The sequence below is a fragment of the Protopterus annectens genome, chromosome 12.part0 (assembly GCF_019279795.1).
Source record: "Protopterus annectens isolate FY-2018-M chromosome 12.part0, PAN1.0, whole genome shotgun sequence".
Classification (NCBI taxonomy): Eukaryota; Metazoa; Chordata; order Ceratodontiformes; family Protopteridae; genus Protopterus; species Protopterus annectens.
This window is the reverse complement of record NC_056746.1, coordinates 338,253,501-338,273,962: the sequence shown is the minus strand read 5'-3', so window position 1 is coordinate 338,273,962 and position 20,462 is coordinate 338,253,501. Positions and strand designations below refer to the sequence as shown.

The following is a 20,462-nucleotide window of genomic DNA, read 5'->3' as shown; positions in this document are numbered from 1 at the left end:
ATCACTTGAAAGCCTGATAGCCCCATGCTACTTATGTTGGCTTTGCTAAGCATTGAATAGTCTCTCCCGTAATGGGGACATTGACAGATTAAATCCATTAATTGTTAACTAATATGTAGCCCAGTGGATAAAACATTGGTTGATCATAAAGTAAGTGGTCGGGCTACCTGTCCTTCCCAGTGTTGCTTTCAGTGGTGGTGCCCAGTGGGGCTGTTTAATGAAGCTATTTTGTATCGTACTATTCAGATTTAAAAAATGAAGTGATCTTTGGATAATGAAATTAGTTGATCATTTCAAACTAGCTACCCTAATTATTCTACCAAAAAAAAAAAAAAATAGCCATACCTAGTGCAGTAGTAGTGACCTCTCATTTATTGACAAAAAATGTAACCTCACAAGATTTGGGAAAAACAGCATAAATTAACAATTAAAAAGCAATTATCAGATCAAAAAATGACACCATTGTTAGTGTCAGGGACCAAGGTCCTAGCTAAGACTAAATGAATAAAAAAATAAATAAACGAGAATGTTTGGAATTAAGAGAATATGGTAAATGAGCAGTGCTACCTTTGACAATGTCCAACACCAGCCAAATCCAAATAGTTTTCTCATTGTACAACTACAGAGAAGAGCTATAGCCATTGGCTTCCAAGGCATTCACTCACCTCACTCAGCTCCCTCTGAATTCGGTGCCTTCCAGTGCTTCCTTATCCACCGTAACTGCAACCACAATGTCCAATGAGCATTGTAAAAACTTTCTGCTACAGCCGCGTTTCCACCTTCCAATGTAGTGCACTGCCCATCAACAAGACTAGTCTGGTGTACCAAGGTTACATGATAATGTACTACTTTTAAAAATTAGATGTAATATAAGCTAAGCAATCTCTGCCTCTCTGCTCCACAGGCTTATACCAGCAACTATACTTTACCAACATAGTGCAATTACCATTGTTTGAATTAAAAAGCAACCAACCACATACTTCTAAAACTGTATATATGATTTTTGCTAGAATTTAAATATACAAACAGGTATGTGATTGAACAGAGAAATGTAATGCAGCTTTTAAACTACTGCATGGTATTAGAAAAACTGACTAGTTAGTTGACTAATTTTGACACTAACCTAGCTGAATTACTGTAGTTTCTCTGATATTACCTAAAAAAATGTTAACAAGCAAAACAAAAGGTAAATTAGATCAGCAGAGGAACAGGAAGTCCTTGGGCAGCAGTATCCAAGCAACAGACAAACTGAAATTGACGGTTAGGCTGGATATTGTAAGAAGAGTGTGATTTGCACTCACCTGAACCCTGGAAGGAGGGTTCCCAGGATGAGTCAACAATGGTAGATAAAATTAGCAAAACCTTCATTACCAGCCTTTGTCCCTTTAATGAATCCGGTCAAGATGTCCCTTCCTCTTTTCATGTCTGTTAAAATTAAAATTAAAACATGATTTTTAGAGAGGTTTCAGTCATGAGGTAATACGTTAAGTGACTGCAGCAAGTGTATCTGTCTGCACTTTCCCTACAGGAAAAAAAACAAGTGCCTGTACTATTTGCAGAGCTGTAGCTCCCCAAACTGGTACCTCCATCATCCCAAAGTTGATGAAGGGAAAGAGCTGAATGAAGACCAATTGCAAAAAACCTTTTGCCAAAATTTAAGACACAAAAAATCCTCCACTCTGAACTGTAACTGTAGCAAGCTCCTTATGCAGTTACTAGTATGCTGAGCTCTGCAAATGCAGTATCAACATTCATTAAAGTAGTAGAGATATCGCCCTCAGCTTTTTGTGGGAATGCCCAGTGCTGCAGTTGTGTGCCCGACTGGCAGCTGCCAGTTGCACCCCCTTGCAGCTTGTGTCTGATGTAGCTGTATCTTTTACTCTGCCGTAGCTACAGCTGTTTACATGTGCTTGTTTCATATTTTGTTGCAGTTTTACTGTGAAACAGTTCCCACAGGCATCATTATATATACAAGCGGACATTAAAAGACAACAGTATTAAATCTGACCAGTACATATCTACCAAAGTAAGAAAAGTGTGTTCTGTAGCCCATTTAATTGTAATTGGCGTACCTAATCACTCCTAATCATCATACCACTGTTTTACTTCTCTTTCCAGTTAGTGAATTTTACTGATCTACTTGTTGACTGCAGTGATATATTCTATAACCTTTAATCGAGCAATCTGAAACAGCTTGAAAAAAGTATGATTAAGAAAAATTTTAGGGTTAGAAAACTTAAAAGCCACTTTCACAGTGGGGGACATTTTTGCCTGAGCCTTTTTGTGACATTGGGATTGATTGTATTACTTAAAGTGGTTGATGGCAGGATCCCATAGACAAAAAAAGTCTTCCTTCTAATTAAAAGAAAAAAATATAACTAATTTTGGAAATCATCCCATTTCTTGATCCATTATCAGCTTTTCAAAATGGCATTTAAGAACTTGTAGAGTGCTACAAAATATATGTAGAAGGCATTTTTGCATTAATATCATTCATTTACTGAATCAAGAAAGGCAAGTTATTTAATTTCTGATCATCTCTCAAGTTTCTGCATTTGCTGACATTTTGTAGGCAATAGAAAAAGTGTAACTGGAAGGGTGTTATCTACAGAAGATGAACAATGTACGTTTAAGAATTGTGTGTTGGGTTGGTCATCTTTACACAGTACTGAATATCTGAGGTATACTGAAAGCATACAAATGTGATGATGGAAGAAAATGGATTGGGTCTTTATCTCTTAACAAAAGTGCCCTCTTATGCACTGAACACTAGTAATTCCTAGCTCCCTAGATGTAATTAATTATATGTATTAGAATGTGAAAAATGTGCACTGTATGCTGCTGCTTTGACTTGTGTACTGTAAAATTGATGGACAACTAATTAGAAACCTTCCTTCTAATAAACTGCAGTTCTTAAATGTTGCATGGTACAGCCTTTGTCTTTAAAATTTAATTATTTTGTTAGGAAGGGGTTAATGTATGCATTCAGTCCTTCAGAAGCTGGATGGTCTTTGCAGAATGTTGAGACCTAACATCACGGCATACTAGCTGACAGCCAATTTATTTTGCTGATTCTCATGTTGGGTGTGGCTCCAGGCCAACACTTGGCCTGCAGATTAGAGAGAACTGCAAAACTGTTGCGACTGAAGGCATGTTGGTAAATAGTTGCCTTCTCAAAAGTGGTCATTAAGAGTTTTGCAAGTTATTTTAATTTGTCTTTACTTGCATTTGGGAGAAAGATATGCTTTTGGCCCTGGTTTTAGGCTTTAAACAGGAAGAACGTGGACATGGTTTCAAAACAGTATGCATAATGTGTAAACCATTTTATGCCCAAAGGCTTTTTTATAGCTGTAGAGAATTAGTGCAAATATTCTTTTTATAGAGTAAAGGAAATGGCACAGTTGAATGTCAGATAATACAGTTTCATACCCATTTTAGTTGCGTGATTGAGACATTTTAGCTGAGATATTGTTTAATGCAGTAAATAAAAATGTTTTCTTACTATTACTGAAGTTCCAAGTGGATGAAATTGCATCTTGTTGACTAGCATTTCTCAGAGAGAATCTGCCTACGCTGTTTCTGTTACAGGACTGGCAGTAATGGACTTTGTTTTTTTTTTTTTTTTTCATTTCCACCCAATTCTATTTTCGCGACATTAAGTAGTGGGGATGTAAGGACTGCGAGCAGGCTTGTCCTCCCTAAAATAAAGCATTCTTTTAGTGTGTATATATGTTACATGTGGAATATATGCAGTTTATTTTTGTAACTTTGGCCAGACCTAACTTGATAGAAATGATGGAATCAATGATGTTTGAAATGGGTTGTCTTTATCCTCCATCCGTAGAGTTATCCACACTGGGAATTTAGATGACAGTTATCTTGAAATATTGTATGAATCATTGTTGAGAACTTTGTATGGTGAGTATTGCAGTATCTGTACATTCATTAGGCTTACATGAGCTCTCTTACATTCCATCACCTTCCTACCACATTGCTTCATGTTTACCCAGTTTTAACCATTTACAGACGTGGAACATCAGTCTTGTGTTGGAGGACATATTGCAAAAAAGTTTTTTTTTATTGTATAAAACATTCAGATAACAGCTTCCTAGTACAGGAGCGAAATGCATTTTTTTTAATTTACTGAATAAAAATGTTTAAGCAACTTAGTATAATTCTTTTTTACTGTTATAAATAGTAGAGTTCAGTAGTACTGACATCTGTGCGTCTTTAGTGGGGTGTTCAGTAAGCAGTCTAAGACATTAAAAATTCCTCCTGCTGCTGTGCAGTGTCATTCTAGATTTGAATTCCACAGTTATTGTCACCTGGAAGGCCATTCTTCTTTGTCCTGATATTGATACATCTACATAAAGGCTTTTTATAAATGGACGGAGTGTATCTTTTTATGCTCTTCATATTGTTCACTGTTGCTATTAATAATGACTTCTTGGGCTTCTGCTGAACTTTCAGAATTTTAGTCTTCCTCATGTCAGTCATGTGTACTCAGTCTTATATTGGACCTTACGGACACATGTGGTGTAAGAGGGATGTCTGTCTGTCTGTGCTATCTGTAGTTCTTTGTTGCTGCAGTTCATGAAAGGAAGAATCTGTAGAAAACGTGAGTACTAACCATCGTAAGTCTGGTTTAGCCTGGCTTCCAGCTTAGAGATAAGTTCCCAGTCCAGATGTGCTCTGTTGTCTTTAATGCTTTGACTAATTATTGTGCACTGGATTTAGGATTACAGTTTTTGCTCTAGTTTGTGTAGGTTACTAGTTATTGGCATCAAGTTGGATGTTGCTATCCAAAGTGACTAAATATTTTTTGCAGCAAACAAATCCCATGACTTTCACAGTTCATGTTTATTTTATACTGGGTCTCAGAATGTAATATTGCCTCATGTCCCTGTTGTGCAAGGTTCAGTCAGATGATCCTCAAATGTAGAGCAAAAAAGTCTCCAGAATTACTTCAACATCATTCAGCTTCAGTTGCCACAACAATGTTTATTTTGAGCTTAGTCCATCTGTTTTTTTTACTGCTAGAGCTATTATTATTATTATTATTATTATTACTACTACTACTACGATTTTCAGGTCAGTTGCACCATATGTCTGTATATACTGTCTGGGCTCCAATCACCATCTAGTTATCTGCTTGTTTTAGCCAAACACTGTGCTACAATACTTGTAAGCTGTTTGTGAACAGTCCTTGACTGATGTGAGGGAGTCAAGAGAAGAGAAAAAAATGCTCCTTGTTACACTGAAAAGGCATCACACTGTTAAGTATCTTGGTCATCACAACTTCAACACTAAATTTGTTTTTGGTGGCAGGACAGCCCTCTTCTGGGTGATTAATTTGGGGCTGCCCTTCCTTCCCCTTAGGTGCCTTGAGGAGAATGCACCGATTGCCCGCTTATCAGGCTTCAGGTCATTGACAAGTGCATCAGGACTTTGGCTTTAGGGCCTTGATGGTGCTTTGGCTAAGGAGACTTGGCACCATTTGTGTTTATGGTGCTCCATTGATGCCTCTACACCTTTGTCTTTCAGGTTATGGCAATGACCTTAAATTGTCCCCCAAGACAGGAGCACTTTCTTGGTGCCTTGTTGAAGGCTGCGGCCTTCACCAACAATTTTGATAGCAATGTCAATGACCACTTCAGCAAAAGCATCTACCACAGTCGCATCTTCTTGCTTGAGGTGGCCATTGACGGCTGGATCATATTGACAGCTGTAAGTACTGTTAGGGATGCTCGATGTTATAAGAAGTATTTGCCCAGCTGTCCACGTCCTTGCCTTGCCTCACTGAAAAGCTGGCATAAGCATAGTGTATGAACCTCTGCCTTGAAATTCTGAGGGCTTATACCCTGTTCACCTCAGAAGTCTGGTGTGGAACTGTGTGGAAAAAGGTATTCAGAGAGGAGAAGCAATAGACTGATATTGAAACATTCACAATCCAGTGATGCAACAGAAATGATGAACAGATATACACATAATCAGATGCATAAATCCAGTTTGCAGAATGTTGCATAAGATTTAGAAAGATTGATGTTAGCATGGTGCTTATTTGCATTTGGTTAAAACTCTAAAAGGTTATCAGAATTGGAATTTTTAGCACTCAAAACATCCAGAATATCTGCGAGCCTGGACTAAAAGAATAAATTCTCAAAAGCTCAGTTCCAGGCAAGGCAGGAAACCATTTTTCAGCAGTCAGGCAAACAGGAAGCAAACTATCCAATATGGAGAAGGGGCACTCAGTGTTTAAGGATGTTGTAGTGGCAGATGGAGATATTGCAATTGCAGCAATCAGCTGTAATGCATTTTTAGATCATAAATTTGAGTTGCCAGACACTAACTTCAGCCTTGGAGGCATTTCTACAGAAAGGCTTTTCGTGTCATCTAGAGGGGTGAACTTAGAATGTTAATTGCACTAAAACTGTTTTTACTGAAGCTGAATCTCAAATATGCATTTTCACATTTGCCACTGTAATACTTACCTTAGAAAGCATATGTTTAACCCACCTGTAAAAGAGACGCTTAGCTTTTGAAGTGATTTGAAGTGATACTGGAGTCTGATATGGAAGCTGCTGAAAAGCAAGTGAAACAAAGTTTTGTAATTTAACCCCTCGAAAATATTCTGCTTTTAAAATTTTGAGGAATAAATAAGATTTGAATTGGGAATCTTGGTAAGGGAGGTAGTGCAGTTCTTTTGCTTATTAAAATGTACATTAATAAAAGGTTGATATTTTGTCTGATAAGGTTTGCAAAGTACTGACATTATGTGCCATTTATAACACATATAGGTCAGTTAATAATGCATTATTAGATATGTGAGCAGAAGGCACCTTGACATCAGAATTTTCAACTTAATATGTGGATTTTAGACTTGTGTTTGGAATACACCCAAGATCTTCTAATCTACCCTTTAGCCCTATCATTTTTGTCAAAGATTCTAGGACAGCTCTTTGCTATGTTTCTGAAGGAGTATCTTAAGACAATTGTATTACAAAAAAAATGCTTTAAGAATTTCTGGCATTGTTTGCATCTTTTAATATAATGAAGAATTGCTCTTTGTTGCAGTTGACATTATTGATTATGTATTGCAATTCCCCATCATGTTAATTTGAATTTTTTAAGGGATTTTTTTTGTGCATTTTGAATCTTGAGAGGAGGCATATCGACATAATTTGTAATGTGATGTTTTTTTTTTTTCCTGTGCTGCCTATTGATCATAAACATCTCCCAACCAGTGGATTCATGCATTAACCATCTCTAGCAAAAGTGTCAGCCAGGAGAGACAATCATTTAGGCAGCCATCAGGGGTGGTTCTTTTTTTCATGTTTGCCCCCTGCACATACATGCTCTCAGCAGAGCACAGTGGAGGGACATGCAACGGGGGCTGATCACAGTGACTGTCACTCACTTCCACAAGTAGTGCTCCATTTAAGAAACCATGTCCCTCCTTTTTTAGCATGAGCAATGGTTTCCCTATTCTATACCAAGGAAATTTGCACTAATTCATTGTGCCGCAGAATATGTGCAACCCTCCCACCTCTTTGGGAGAGGTGGCCAGGCCATATCCCGTCACTGTTTTCTTCTCCCTGCTTTTTTCTTGCCTGGGGTACTAATCGAACCTCAGTCACTTGGGTTGCAGCAAGGGCTATATCCCTCTTTCTCACACAGGTGGGCTATGTGATGAATTTGTTGTTGAATAATTTTCTTTTTTAATATATTGTTTTACTGAGGATTCCCCCCCTTGTAAGGTATTATAGCATAATCGAATGACGACTTTGAATGATTTGAATAATGGTACGCAGTTTATGAAATTCAGTGTTAAGCATTCGTATTATGCCAGTGTTTTCATCACATTGTTTAATTCAGTGTTAAGCATTCATTTGGTAGCAATGGTTTTCTTGACATAAGTAAGGGAAGTGTAAAAATGAATGTCCTTTCATTTCACTGTTGCAGTATTCATTATACTAGGGAGCCCTGTTAAGGGCTGGCCAGTGTACCAAAGCCTTTGTTGCTTTACGGTATACCGTACATCTCGTATGCTCCTTGCATAGTGTAGGGAGTAAAGGTGATGTCCAGATGTACCATCCTCAAAACTTCTTTGCCACCAGTCCAAACGCCATCTCTTGATCATCGGTCTTAATGTCCGTTCCATTGCTAGTTCAGCAAGCCATTCCAGATAAGTGCCCCATTGGGATTTTTTTGTATTTTATCTTTTCTTTTATTCTTTGTTGCTTGAGGGGCTTCATGTCCGCCAAGAAGAGTAAATGCCCGTGTTGTTGACAGATTCCCCATAAAGACTGTCACAAGCAGTGCCTGTTTTGCCTCTGTGCTTCTCACAGCCATACATCCCGTTCGGTCTGTCAGACCTTTGTTCCCAAGACCCTCCATAGTAAGCTTTCTTCTTTGGCATTGTATCTAGAGAATCAATGTCTTATGCTGTTAGATAAATACACTGTGGAAGGAACATCCCAATCTGATGGGCAGCCTTCTGGGAACGAGGCCAAGAAATTTAAGCCAGATTCTTGTGCTGTACAGCCCTTTGCCAGATGTCCCTCCCAAGATGAATGAAAACCTGGAGGTTTGTCCAGCTTCATCGCTGGATTCTTCAGTTGCGACCATGTTGCAGGCTGGCAGAGATCTGACCTTAGGCATGTCCTTGGAGGCCATGCAGACGTCTGCATCAGATGCTGGCAGGGGATCCCTAGTATAATGAATACTGCAGCAGTGAAAAGAAGGACAGCTACCATTATGGTAATGTTTTACACAGCTGTACTTCTTCTTTTATCTGTAAAAAAAAAAAAAAAAAAACATTATTAAACTATTATTGGTTTGTGATTCAGGAGTGTTGGCTTGTTTATGCTTTACCTGCAACCAGTTTGGATTAACATTCAGTTTTTCATACTAAGTAGATCCATATTGGGGTGTCCAATTTATTTACTTCTGCTTCAGCAGTTGAGTCATACTCCTCCCCATACACTTCCTGCAGTACAGTATTTCCTAATGCAGGACATGAATGTTACATGCCATCCCCAACTTTAACCATAACTGTAAAACACACACACCAACACACAAACTCACAACCCTACCACAAAGCCCCTTACCTTTGTCTACCAACCCAGATGTTGGCCAGCCCACCATTTGCACAAACCTCCTTTTGCATAACACACACTAAATTTCACTTAATCATACACACGTGTGTTCATCCAAGTACAGTATAAACTTATGTATAAATGGCTGCATTATTTGTGATCATATGATCATGTCAGCATCTATGTGGTCGAAAACGCAGATGGTTGATATGTGCAAGAGATCAACAATTCCCTGCTAGGTTAATATTACCATCCCTGGGGACTGAGAGATTTGAAGGAGCACTTCAAATCAGTCAGTGAAAGATCTCACAACTACTCAGAAATGGTGTTCTGAGTTAAGTTCTGAAGAGCTCTCGAGCCCTCAGGCATTTTTACTTTATCCAGTCATTTGAGGATGTTCTTGATGCAACATATTTAGAGACGGAGTCTTAGCCACCCGTTTCAAAAAGGCTTGACCAATTGAATAGTGTGCAGGACAGTACAGGTATTTGTACCAAAAATCTTTGGTGGTGTCAGCAGTGGTATTGTTGGATATAGTAAGTAGTTCAGAACTGACCCTGACTTTGAACACTTTGACCAACAGTAGGAAAAGTAGAGTCTTGCACAGGTTTGAAAAGAAGTTATACACCTTTACCAGCCTAGCCATTAGAGCCCTAAAAGCCAAAATCACATGATACATTGCCAGTATGACAAGCTAATTAATGATTTATTTCATGAGACATAGGAAGAGGCCTGTAGGGAAAGGATGGTCTGTCTTATAGCCACAAGGGTAGGAAAAGGCACTGTAAAATATGTCTGTGTTCTAGTATATACCTGTGCTGGCACGCTGACCTTGAGATTAATAATTTGGTGGCTTGTCTGCCTGTGATTTCAGCTTCTACATAAATGTGAGTCACCCCATTCTTGTCGCCACTGAATTAGGACAACTTCTTATACCCTTCTAGTAGAAAAGGGGGAAACTATCCAGTCAGTCAGTTGGCTTTTTCACCTGCTTATGTCTATAGCTATTTCCGTACCTGTTCCAGTAAACAGTTCAGTTTACAGGAGACACAGCAGGGTGAAGCAGTTTAAAAGGAAGAAGGTAAGCAGCCCTACCTGGTATTTCTTAGAGTCCAAGTAGTTTTCAAAAGTGGCCCTCATTTTCTGTTGTAGGTGATTTCAGTATATTGTGTAATCCATTCAGTATAGTCCTTTTTCTACATGTACATGGTAGAGGTGAATGCACCTTGTGTTATATATACTTTTATTAGCACTTTGTGAAAAAAGTGTACAAGCTGTGAAAAATAGTTTTTTGCTCAAAAGAAAGTGTTCCTCATTGTTGCCAGACAAATCCTAAGTGGGATTGATTTTTTTTTGCCCTATCAGCAGGTAAACAGGTCTCTGTCTGGAGTAAGGGGATGCTTCATCATGGAGTTGCTGTTTCTGGTACTTGTTTTGTAATATGTCTGTGAGAGGACATTAAAGCAGTGACCACTTTCATTGTTTCAAATATTTATCAAGTAGTATAGCCTTGGAAGTTCAGTCTGTGGTGCAGGGTACAACTGAAAGGACTGTCCTGCAGGCATGTTTTGCTCTTTTCTCATGGTTTTGAGTCTTGAAACATCTCTTCTGCTTTGTGCTCTTCTAAAAAGGGCCCATCATAATGTTACTGATATATGTATTCACTATACCAGACTATCTTCAAGATCTCCCTCTTCACTGGTTGTTTTTCACTACTCCTCATCTGCTTATGACACGTTTCCTTTCATTTGAACATTTTTTAAAGCGTGGAGTTTCGGGTTAATATTTAATATACTTGTGCTTCATTTCTAGGTTGTACCTACTAGAAAGGATCCCTGCATAGGGAGTGCACACACATGAATATGGGTGCAGATGTGTGAACAAAGAAGTGCTTGTTGTCCCTGACTGTGAAACTTGGTGGCAATTTGAAAAGATTGTGACATAACAAGGAAAAGAATTTACTAAATATTAATACACTGTAATATTCTGAAATATCACCCGTTACGGTGAGTGCTCTTATCTCTAGCTTTTGTAGCATCTCATTTTCCCACATCATACTTGCAAGCTCCGAGCATCTACATAAACCTCTCTGCTCCTATGTTTCTGGAAACAGTGGTCTGCTGCTGTGTCATGTAGTTCTTACAGAAAATGCTGAAAATTCAGTTTGAACCGTGTCATTTCTAAGTGTTAAAGTCTTGTAAAAGTACTTCTCTGGAAATCCATTGATTGTTAAAGGTTATGTTAGCTGATAAATGCTGACATTTGTTGGAAAGCTGTTTTGGCTGTGTAAGGAGGACAGAATGTGCATGCAGGATATGATGATTAATACTGTCAGTTTTTTTTTTTTTTTTAAGTTCTTGTCTTGATAGCATGACCATCTACAGGAGACTGTCTTGAAATCTATTGACTTAAATAATCACATAATACTTTTTTGTATCCCTACATACATAACTTTGTGCTCAGATGAACATCTGTTGTGAGAGAGAGAAGCTTCAGGAGAGATCTTGCTATGGTCGCTGTTGGCTTGTCTGGTAATAGCTTTTTTTTCATTCTCTTTCAGCTGTAAACACCAGCAGATATGCTGAAAGCTACAGAATTCAAACCTATGCTGAGTATGTGGAAAAGAAACAAAATTCTACACATGCAAAGCGGAAGTGGGTTGAAGATGGCTGGAAAGAGGTTGAAACAAAAAGGCTGAAAACTCAGTATACAACATATGCATCCCAAGAATCCTTCAATAATGCAGTACACAGGTCTGTTTAAAATGTTGATCTTTCTGCCACGCATGATGACTATTTTATATTTTTATAACACTGAAATCTTGAAATATATTGCCAGATATTAGAAGGTCATGAGGGTTGGGAGGATGGCATAATGGTTGAGGTGTTTGCCTTATAAACACAAGGTGCAGGGGTCGGAGTCTCAAAGAATAATAATTGGCTAAAAATAAAAACAGGCTACAGTTAGCCTAGTTAGCCTAGTATACTAAACCTATGATCCAGTATATTTTCAGAGAGAAGGATAGGGAGTAGCAGCACATTAAATAGGTAAAATTGTAATCTTAAAGGGGCATTATATTTCAGGAAGAGAGATGCGTGAATGGGAGGTGGTATTTCCCAGGATTGTAAAAGGGTAAAATATGCCCTTATAAAGCCATGGCCCAGGAGTTGAGCGTTTGTTTTCACAGTTGCTTTGGACAGTCTCCTGCAGTTGCTGCTAGTAATCTCTGAAGGATTCTATATGTTACATGTGGAATATATGCAGTTTATTTTTGTAACTTTGGCCAGACCTAACTTGATATAAATGATGGAATCAATGATGTTTGAAATGGGTTGTCTTTATCCTCCATCCGTAGAGTTATCCACACTGGGAATTTAGATGACAGTTATCTTGAAATATTGTATGAATCATTCTTGAGAACTTTGTATGGTGAGTATTGCAGTATCTGTACATTCATTAGGCTTACATGAGCTCTCTTACATTCCATCACCTTCCTACCACATTGCTTCATGTTTACCCAGACAGTTTTAACCATTTACAGACGTGGAACATCAGTCTTGTGATTGGAGCCCAGACAGTATATACAGACATATGGTGCAACTGACCTGAAAATCGTAGTAGTAGTAGTAGTAATAATAATAATAATAATAATAGCTCTAGCAGTAAAAAAACAGATGGACTAAGCTCAAAATAAACATTGTTGTGGCAAAAAAAGTTTTTTTTTATTGTATAAAACATTCAGATAACAGCTTCCTAGTACAGGAGCGAAATGCATTTTTTTTTAATTTACTGAATAAAAATGTTTAAGCAACTTAGTATAATTCTTTTTTACTGTTATAAATAGTAGAGTTCAGTAGTACTGACATCTGTGCGTCTTTAGTGGGGTGTTCAGTAAGCAGTCTAAGACATTAAAAATTCCTCCTGCTGCTGTGCAGTGTCATTCTAGATTTGAATTCCACAGTTATTGTTACCTGGAAGGCCATTCTTCTTTGTCCTGATATTGATACATCTACATAAAGGCTTTTTATAAATGGACGGAGTGCATCTTTTTATGCTCTTCATATTGTTCACTGTTGCTATTAATAATGACTTCTTGGGCTTCTGCTAAACTTTCAGAATTTTAGTCTTCCTCATGTCAGTCATGTGTACTCAGTCTTATATTGGACCTTACGGACACCTGTGGTGTAAGAGGGATATCTGTCTGTCTGTGCTATCTGTAGTTCTTTGTTGCTGCAGTTCATGAAAGGAAGAATCTGTAGAAAACGTGAGTACTAACCATTGTAAGTCTGGTTTAGCCTGGCTTCCAGCTTAGAGATAAGTTCCCAGTCCAGATGTGCTCTGTTGTCTTTAATGCGTTGACTAATTATTGTGCACTGGATTTAGGATTACAGTTTTTGCTCTAGTTTGTGTAGGTTACTAGTTATTGGCATCAAGTTGGATGTTGCTATCCAAAGTGACTAAATATTTTTTGCAGCAAACAAATCCCATGACTTTCACAGTTCATGTTTATTTTATACTGGGTCTCAGAATGTAATATTGCCTCATGTCCCTGTTGTGCAAGGTTCAGTCAGATGATCCTCAAATGTAGAGCAAAAAAGTCTCCAGAATTACTTCAACGTCATTCAGCTTCAGTTGCCACAACAATGTTTATTTTGAGCTTAGTCCATCTGTTTTTTTACTGCTGGAGCTATTATTATTATTATTATTATTATTATTATTACTACTACTACGATTTTCAGGTCAGTTGCACCATATGTCTGTATATACTGTCTGGGCTCCAATCACCATCTAGTTATCTGCTTGTTTTAGCCAAACACTGTGCTACAATACTTGTAAGCTGTTTGTGAACAGTCCTTGACTGATGTGAGGGAGTCAAGAGAAGAAAAAAAATGCTCCTTGTTACACTGAAAAGGCATCACACTGTTAAGTATCTTGGTCATCACAACTTCAACACTAAATTTGTTTTTGGTGGCAGGACAGCCCTCTTCTGGGAGATTAATTTGGGGCTGCCCTTCCTTCCCCTTAGGTGCCTTGAGGAGAATGCACCGATTGCCCACTTATCAGGCTTCAGGTCATTGACAAGTGCATCAGGACTTTGGCTTTAGGACCTTGATGGTGCTTTGGCTAAGGAGACTTGGCACCGTTTGTGTTTATGGTGCTCCATTGATGCCTCTACACCTTTGTCTTTCAGGTTATGGCAATGACCTTAAATTGTCCCCCAAGACAGGAGCACTTTCTTGGTGCCTTGTTGAAGGCTGCGGCCTTCACCAACAATTTTGATAGCAATGTCAATGACCACTTCAGCAAAAGCATCTACCACAGTCGCATCTGCTTGCTTGAGGTGGCCATTGACGGCTGGATCATATTGACAGCTGTAAGTACTGTTAGGGATGCTCGATGTTACAAGAAGTATTTGCCCAGCTGTCCACGTCCTTGCCTTGCCTCACTGAAAAGCTGGCATAAGCATAGTGTATGAACCTCTGCCTTGAAATTCTGAGGGCTTATACCCTGTTCACCTCGGAAGTCTGGTGTGGAACTATGTGGAAAAAGGTATTCAGAGAGGAGAAGCAATAGACTGATATTGAAACATTCACAATCCAGTGATGCAACAGAAATGATGAACAGATATACACATAATCAGATGCATAAATCCAGTTTGCAGAATGTTGCATAAGATTTAGAAAGATTGATGTGTTAGCATGGTGCTTATTTGCATTTGGTTAAAACTCTAAAAGGTTATCAGAATTGGAATTTTTAGCACTCAAAACATCCAGAATATCTGCGAGCCTGGACTAAAAGAATAAATTCTCAAAAGCTCAGTTCCAGGCAAGGCAGGAAACCATTTTTCAGCAGTCAGGCAAACAGGAAGCAAACTATCCAATATGGAGAAGGGGCACTCAGTGTTTAAGGATGTTGTAGTGGCAGATGGAGATATTGCAATTGCAGCAATCAGCTGTAATGCATTTTTAGATCATAAATTTGAGTTGCCAGACACTAACTTCAGCCTTGGAGGCATTTCTACAGAAAGGCTTTTCGTGTCATCTAAAGGGGTGAACTTAGAATGTTAATTGCACTAAAACTGTTTTTACTGAAGCTGAATCTCAAATATGCATTTTCACATTTGCCACTGTAATACTTACCTTAGAAAGCATATGTTTAACCCACCTGTAAAAGAGACGCTTAGCTTTTGAAGTGATTTGAAGTGATACTGGAGTCTGATATATGGAAGCTGCTGAAAAGCAAGTGAAACAAAGTTTTGTAATTTAACCCCTAGAAAATATTCTGCTTTTAAAATTTTGAGGAATAAATAAGATTTGAATTGGGAATCTTGGTAAGGGAGGTAGTGCAGTTCTTTTGCTTATTAAAATGTACATTAATAAAAGGTTGACATTTTGTCTGATAAGGTTTGCAAAGTACTGACATTATGTGCCATTTATAACACATATAGGTCAGTTAATAATGCATTATTAGATATGTGAGCAGAAGGCACCTTGACATCAGAATTTTCAACTTAATATGTGGATTTTAGACTTGTGTTTGGAATACACCCAAGATCTTCTAATCTACCCTTTAGCCCTATCATTTTTGTCAAAGATTCTAGGACAGCTCTTTGCTATGTTTCTGAAGGAGTATCTTAAGACAATTGTATTACAAAAAAATGCTTTAAGAATTTCTGGCATTGTTTGCATCTTTTAATATAATGAAGAATTGCTCTTTGTTGCAGTTGACATTATTGATTATGTATTGCAATTCCCCATCATGTTAATTTGAATTTTTTAAGGGATTTTTTTGTGCATTTTGAATCTTGAGAGGAGGCATATCGACATAATTTGTAATGTGATGTTTTTTTTTTTTTCCTGTGCTGCCTATTGATCATAAACATCTCCCAACCAGTGGATTCATGCATTAACCATCTCTAGCAAAAGTGTCAGCCAGGAGAGACAATCATTTAGGCAGCCATCAGGGGTGGTTCTTTTTTTCATGTTTGCCCCCTGCACATACATGCTCTCAGCAGAGCACAGTGGAGGGACATGCAACGGGGGCTGATCACAGTGACTGTCACTCACTTCCACAAGTAGTGCTCCATTTAAGAAACCATGTCCCTCCTTTTTTAGCATGAGCAATGGTTTCCCTATTCTATACCAAGGAAATTTGCACTAATTCATTGTGCCGCAGAATATGTGCAACCCTCCCACCTCTTTGGGAGAGGTGGCCAGGCCATATCCCGTCACTGTTTTCTTCTCCCTGCTTTTTTCTTGCCTGGGGTACTAATCGAACCTCAGTCACTTGGGTTGCAGCAAGGGCTATATCCCTCTTTCTCACACAGGTGGGCTATGTGATGAATTTGTTGTTGAATAATTTTCTTTTTTAATATATTGTTTTACTGAGGATTCCCCCCCTTGTAAGGTATTATAGCATAATCGAATGACGACTTTGAATGATTTGAATAATGGTACGCAGTTTATGAAATTCAGTGTTAAGCATTCGTATTATGCCAGTGTTTTCATCACATTGTTTAATTCAGTGTTAAGCATTCATTTGGTAGCAATGGTTTTCTTGACATAAGTAAGGGAAGTGTAAAAATGAATGTCCTTTCATTTCACTGTTGCAGTATTCATTACACTAGGGAGCCCCTGTTAAGGGCTGGCCAGTGTACCAAAGCCTTTAAGTTGCTTTACGGTATACCGTACATCTCGTGTATGCTCCTTGCATAGTGTAGGGAGTAAAGGTGATGTCCAGATGTACCATCCTCAAAACTTCTTTGCCACCAGTCCAAACGCCATCTCTTGATCATCGGTCTTAATGTCCGTTCCATTGCTAGTTCAGCAAGCCATTCCAGATAAGTGCCCCATTGGGATTTTTTTTTTTGTATTTTATCTTTTCTTTTATTCTTTGTTGCTTGAGGGGCTTCATGTCCGCCAAGAAGAGTAAATACCCGTGTTGTTGACAGATTCCCCATAAAGACTGTCACAAGCAGTGCCTGTTTTGCCTCTGTGCTTCTCACAACCATACATCCCGTTCGGTCTGTCAGACCTTTGTTCCCAAGACCCTCCATAGTAAGCTTTCTTCTTTGGCATTGTATCTAGAGAATCAATGTCTTATGCTGTTAGATAAATACACTGTGGAAGAAACATCCCAATCTGATGGGCAGCCTTCTGGGAACGAGGCCAAGAAATTTAAGCCAGATTATTGTGCTGTAGACCAAGAAATTTAAGCCAGATTATTGTGCTGTACAGCCCTTTGCCAGATGTCCCTCCCAAGATGAATGAAAACCTGGAGGTTTGTCCAGCTTCATCGCTGGATTCTTCAGTTGCGACCATGTTGCAGGCTGGCAGAGATCTGACCTTAGGCATGTCCTTGGAGGCCATGTAGACGTCTGCATCAGATGTTGGCAGGGGATCCCTAGTATAATGAATACTGCAACAGTGAAGAGAAGGACAGCTACCATTATGGTAATGTTTTACACAGCTGTACTTTTTCATTTATCTGTAAAAAAAAAAAAAAAAAAAAAAAAAAAACATTATTAAACTATTATTGGTTTGTGATTCAGGAGTGTTGGCTTGTTTATGCTTTACCTGCAACCAGTTTGGATTAACATTCAGTTTTTCATACTAAGTAGATCCATATTGGGGTGTCCAATTTATTTACTTCTGCTTCAGCAGTTGAGTCATACTCCTCCCCATACACTTCCTGCAGTACAGTATTTCCTAATGCAGGACATGAATGTTACATGCCATCCCCAACTTTAACCATACCTGTAAAACACACACACCAACACACAAACTCACAACCCTACCACAAAGCCCCTTACCTTTGTCTACCAACCCAGATGTTGGCCAGCCCACCATTTGCACAAACCTCCTTTTGCATAACACACACTAAATTTCACTTAATCATACACACGTGTGATCATCCAAGTACAGTATAAACTTATATATAAATGGCTGCATTATTTGTGATCATATGATCATGTCAGCATCTATGTGGTCGAAAACACAGATGGTTGATAATGTGCAAAAGATCAACAATTCCCTGCTAGGTTAATATTACCACCCCTGGGGACTGAGAGATTTGAAGGAGCACTTCAAATCAATCAGTGAAAGATCTCACAACTACTCAGAAATGGTGTTCTGAGTTAAGTTCTGAAGAGCTCTCGAGCCCTCAGGCATTTTTACTTTATCCAGTCATTTGAGGATGTTCTTGATGCAACATATTTAGAGATGGAGTCTTAGCCACCCGTTTCAAAAAGGCTTGACCAATTGAATAGTGTGCAGGACAGTACAGGCATTTGTACCAAAAATCTTTGGTGTTGTCAGCAGTGGTAATGTTGGATATAGTAAGTAGTTCAGAACTGACCCTGACTTTGAACACTTTGACCAACAGTAGGAAAAGTAGAGTCTTGCACAGGTTTGAAAAGAAGTTATACACCTTTACCAGCCTAGCCATTAGAGCCCTAAAAGCCAAAATCACATGATACATTGCCAGTATGACAAGCTAATTAATGATTTATTTCATGAGACATAGGAAGAGGCCTGTAGGGAAAGGATGGTCTGTCTTATAGCCACAAGGGTAGGAAAAGGCACTGTAAAATATGTCTGTGTTCTAGTATATACCTGTGCTGGCACGCTGACCTTGAGATTAATAATTTGGTGGCTTGTCTGCCTGTGATTTCAGCTTCTACATAAATGTGAGTCACCCCATTCTTAATACGCCACTGAATTAGGACAACTTCTTATACCCTTCTAGTAGAAAAGGGGGAAACTATCCAGTCAGTCAGTTGGCTTTTTCACCTGCTTATGTCTATAGCTATTTCCGTACCTGTTCCAGTAAACAGTTCAGTTTACAGGAGACACAGCAGGGTGAAGCAGTTTAAAAGGAAGAAGGTAAGCAGCCCTACCTGGTATTTCTTAGAGTCCAAGTAGTTTTCAAAAATGGCCCTCATTTTCTGTTGTAGGTGATTTCAGTATATTGTGTAATCCATTCAGTATAGTCCTTTTTCTACATGTACATGGTAGAGGTGAATGCACCTTGTGTTATATATACTTTTATTAGCACTTCTTTGTGAAAAAAGTGTACAAGCTGTGAAAAATAGTTTTTTGCTCAAAAGAAAGTGTTCCTCATTGTTGCCAGACAAATCCTAAGTGGGATTGATTTTTTTTTGCCCTATCAGCAGGTAAACAGGTCTCTGTCTGGAGTAAGGGGATGCTTCATCATGGAGTTGCTGTTTCTGGTACTTAATATGTCTGTGAGAGGGCATTAAAGCAGTGACCACTTTCATTGTTTCAAATATTTATCAAGTAGTATAGCCTTGGAAGTTCAGTCTGTGGTGCAGAGTACAACTGAAAGGACTGTCCTGCAGGCATGTTTTGCTCTTTTCTCATGGTTTTGAGTCTTAAAACATCTCTTCTGCTTTGTGCTCTTCTAAAAAGGGCCCATCATAATGTTACTGATATATGTATTCACTATACCAGACGATCTTCAAGATGTCCCTCTTCACTGGTTGTTTTTCACTACTCCTCATCTGCTTATGACACGTTTCCTTTCATTTGAACATTTTTTAAAGCGTGGAGTTTCGGGTTAATATTTAATATACTTGTGCTTCATTTCTAGGTTGTACCTACTAGAAAGGATCCCTGCATAGGGAGTGCACACATATGAATATGGGTGCAGATGTGTGAACAAAGAAGTGCTTGTTGTCCCTGACTGTGAAACTTGGTGGCAATTTGAAAAGATTGTGACATAACAAGGAAAAGAATTTACTAAATATTAATACACTGTAATATTCTGAAATATCACCCATTACGGTGAGTGCTCTTATCTCTAGCTTTTGTAGCATCTCATTTTCCCACATCATACTTGCAAGCTCCGAGCATCTACATAAACCTCTCTGCTCCTATGTTTCTGGAAACAGTGGTCTGCTGCTGTGTCATGTAGTTCTTACAGAAAATGCTGAAAATTCAGTTTGAACCGTGTCATTTCTAAGTGTTAAAGTGTTGTAAAAGTACTTCTCTGGAAATCCATTGATTGTTAAAGGTTTTGTTAGCTGATAAATGCTGACATTTGTTGAAAAGCTGTTTTGGCTATGTAAGGAGGACAGAATGTGCATGCAGGATATGATGATTAATACTGTCAGTTTTTTTTTTTTTTTTTAAGTTCTTGTCTTGATAGCATGACCATCTACAGGAGACTGTCTTGAAATCTATTGACTTAAATAATCACATAATACTTTTTTGTATCCCTACATACATAACTTTGTGCTCAGATGAACATCTGTTGTGAGAGAGAGAAGCTTCAGGAGAGATCTTGCTATGGTCGCTGTTGGCTTGTCTGGTAATAGCTTTCTTTTCATTCTCTTTCAGCTGT

General features: G+C 38.5%; 1 protein-coding gene across 1 annotated transcript in view; it reads left to right on the top strand.

Annotated features, from left to right (window-relative positions):
* The window catches only part of PARN (poly(A)-specific ribonuclease), a 1,015,251-nt gene extending 1,003,390 nt beyond the window's left edge, over window positions 1-11,861 (top strand). The window contains exon 21 of the mRNA XM_044088915.1: window positions 11,659-11,861. Within this exon, the coding sequence (XP_043944850.1) occupies window positions 11,659-11,861 (203 nt within the window). The remainder of the gene's footprint in view (window positions 1-11,658) is intronic.
* The last annotated feature ends 8,601 nt before the right edge of the window (window positions 11,862-20,462 follow it).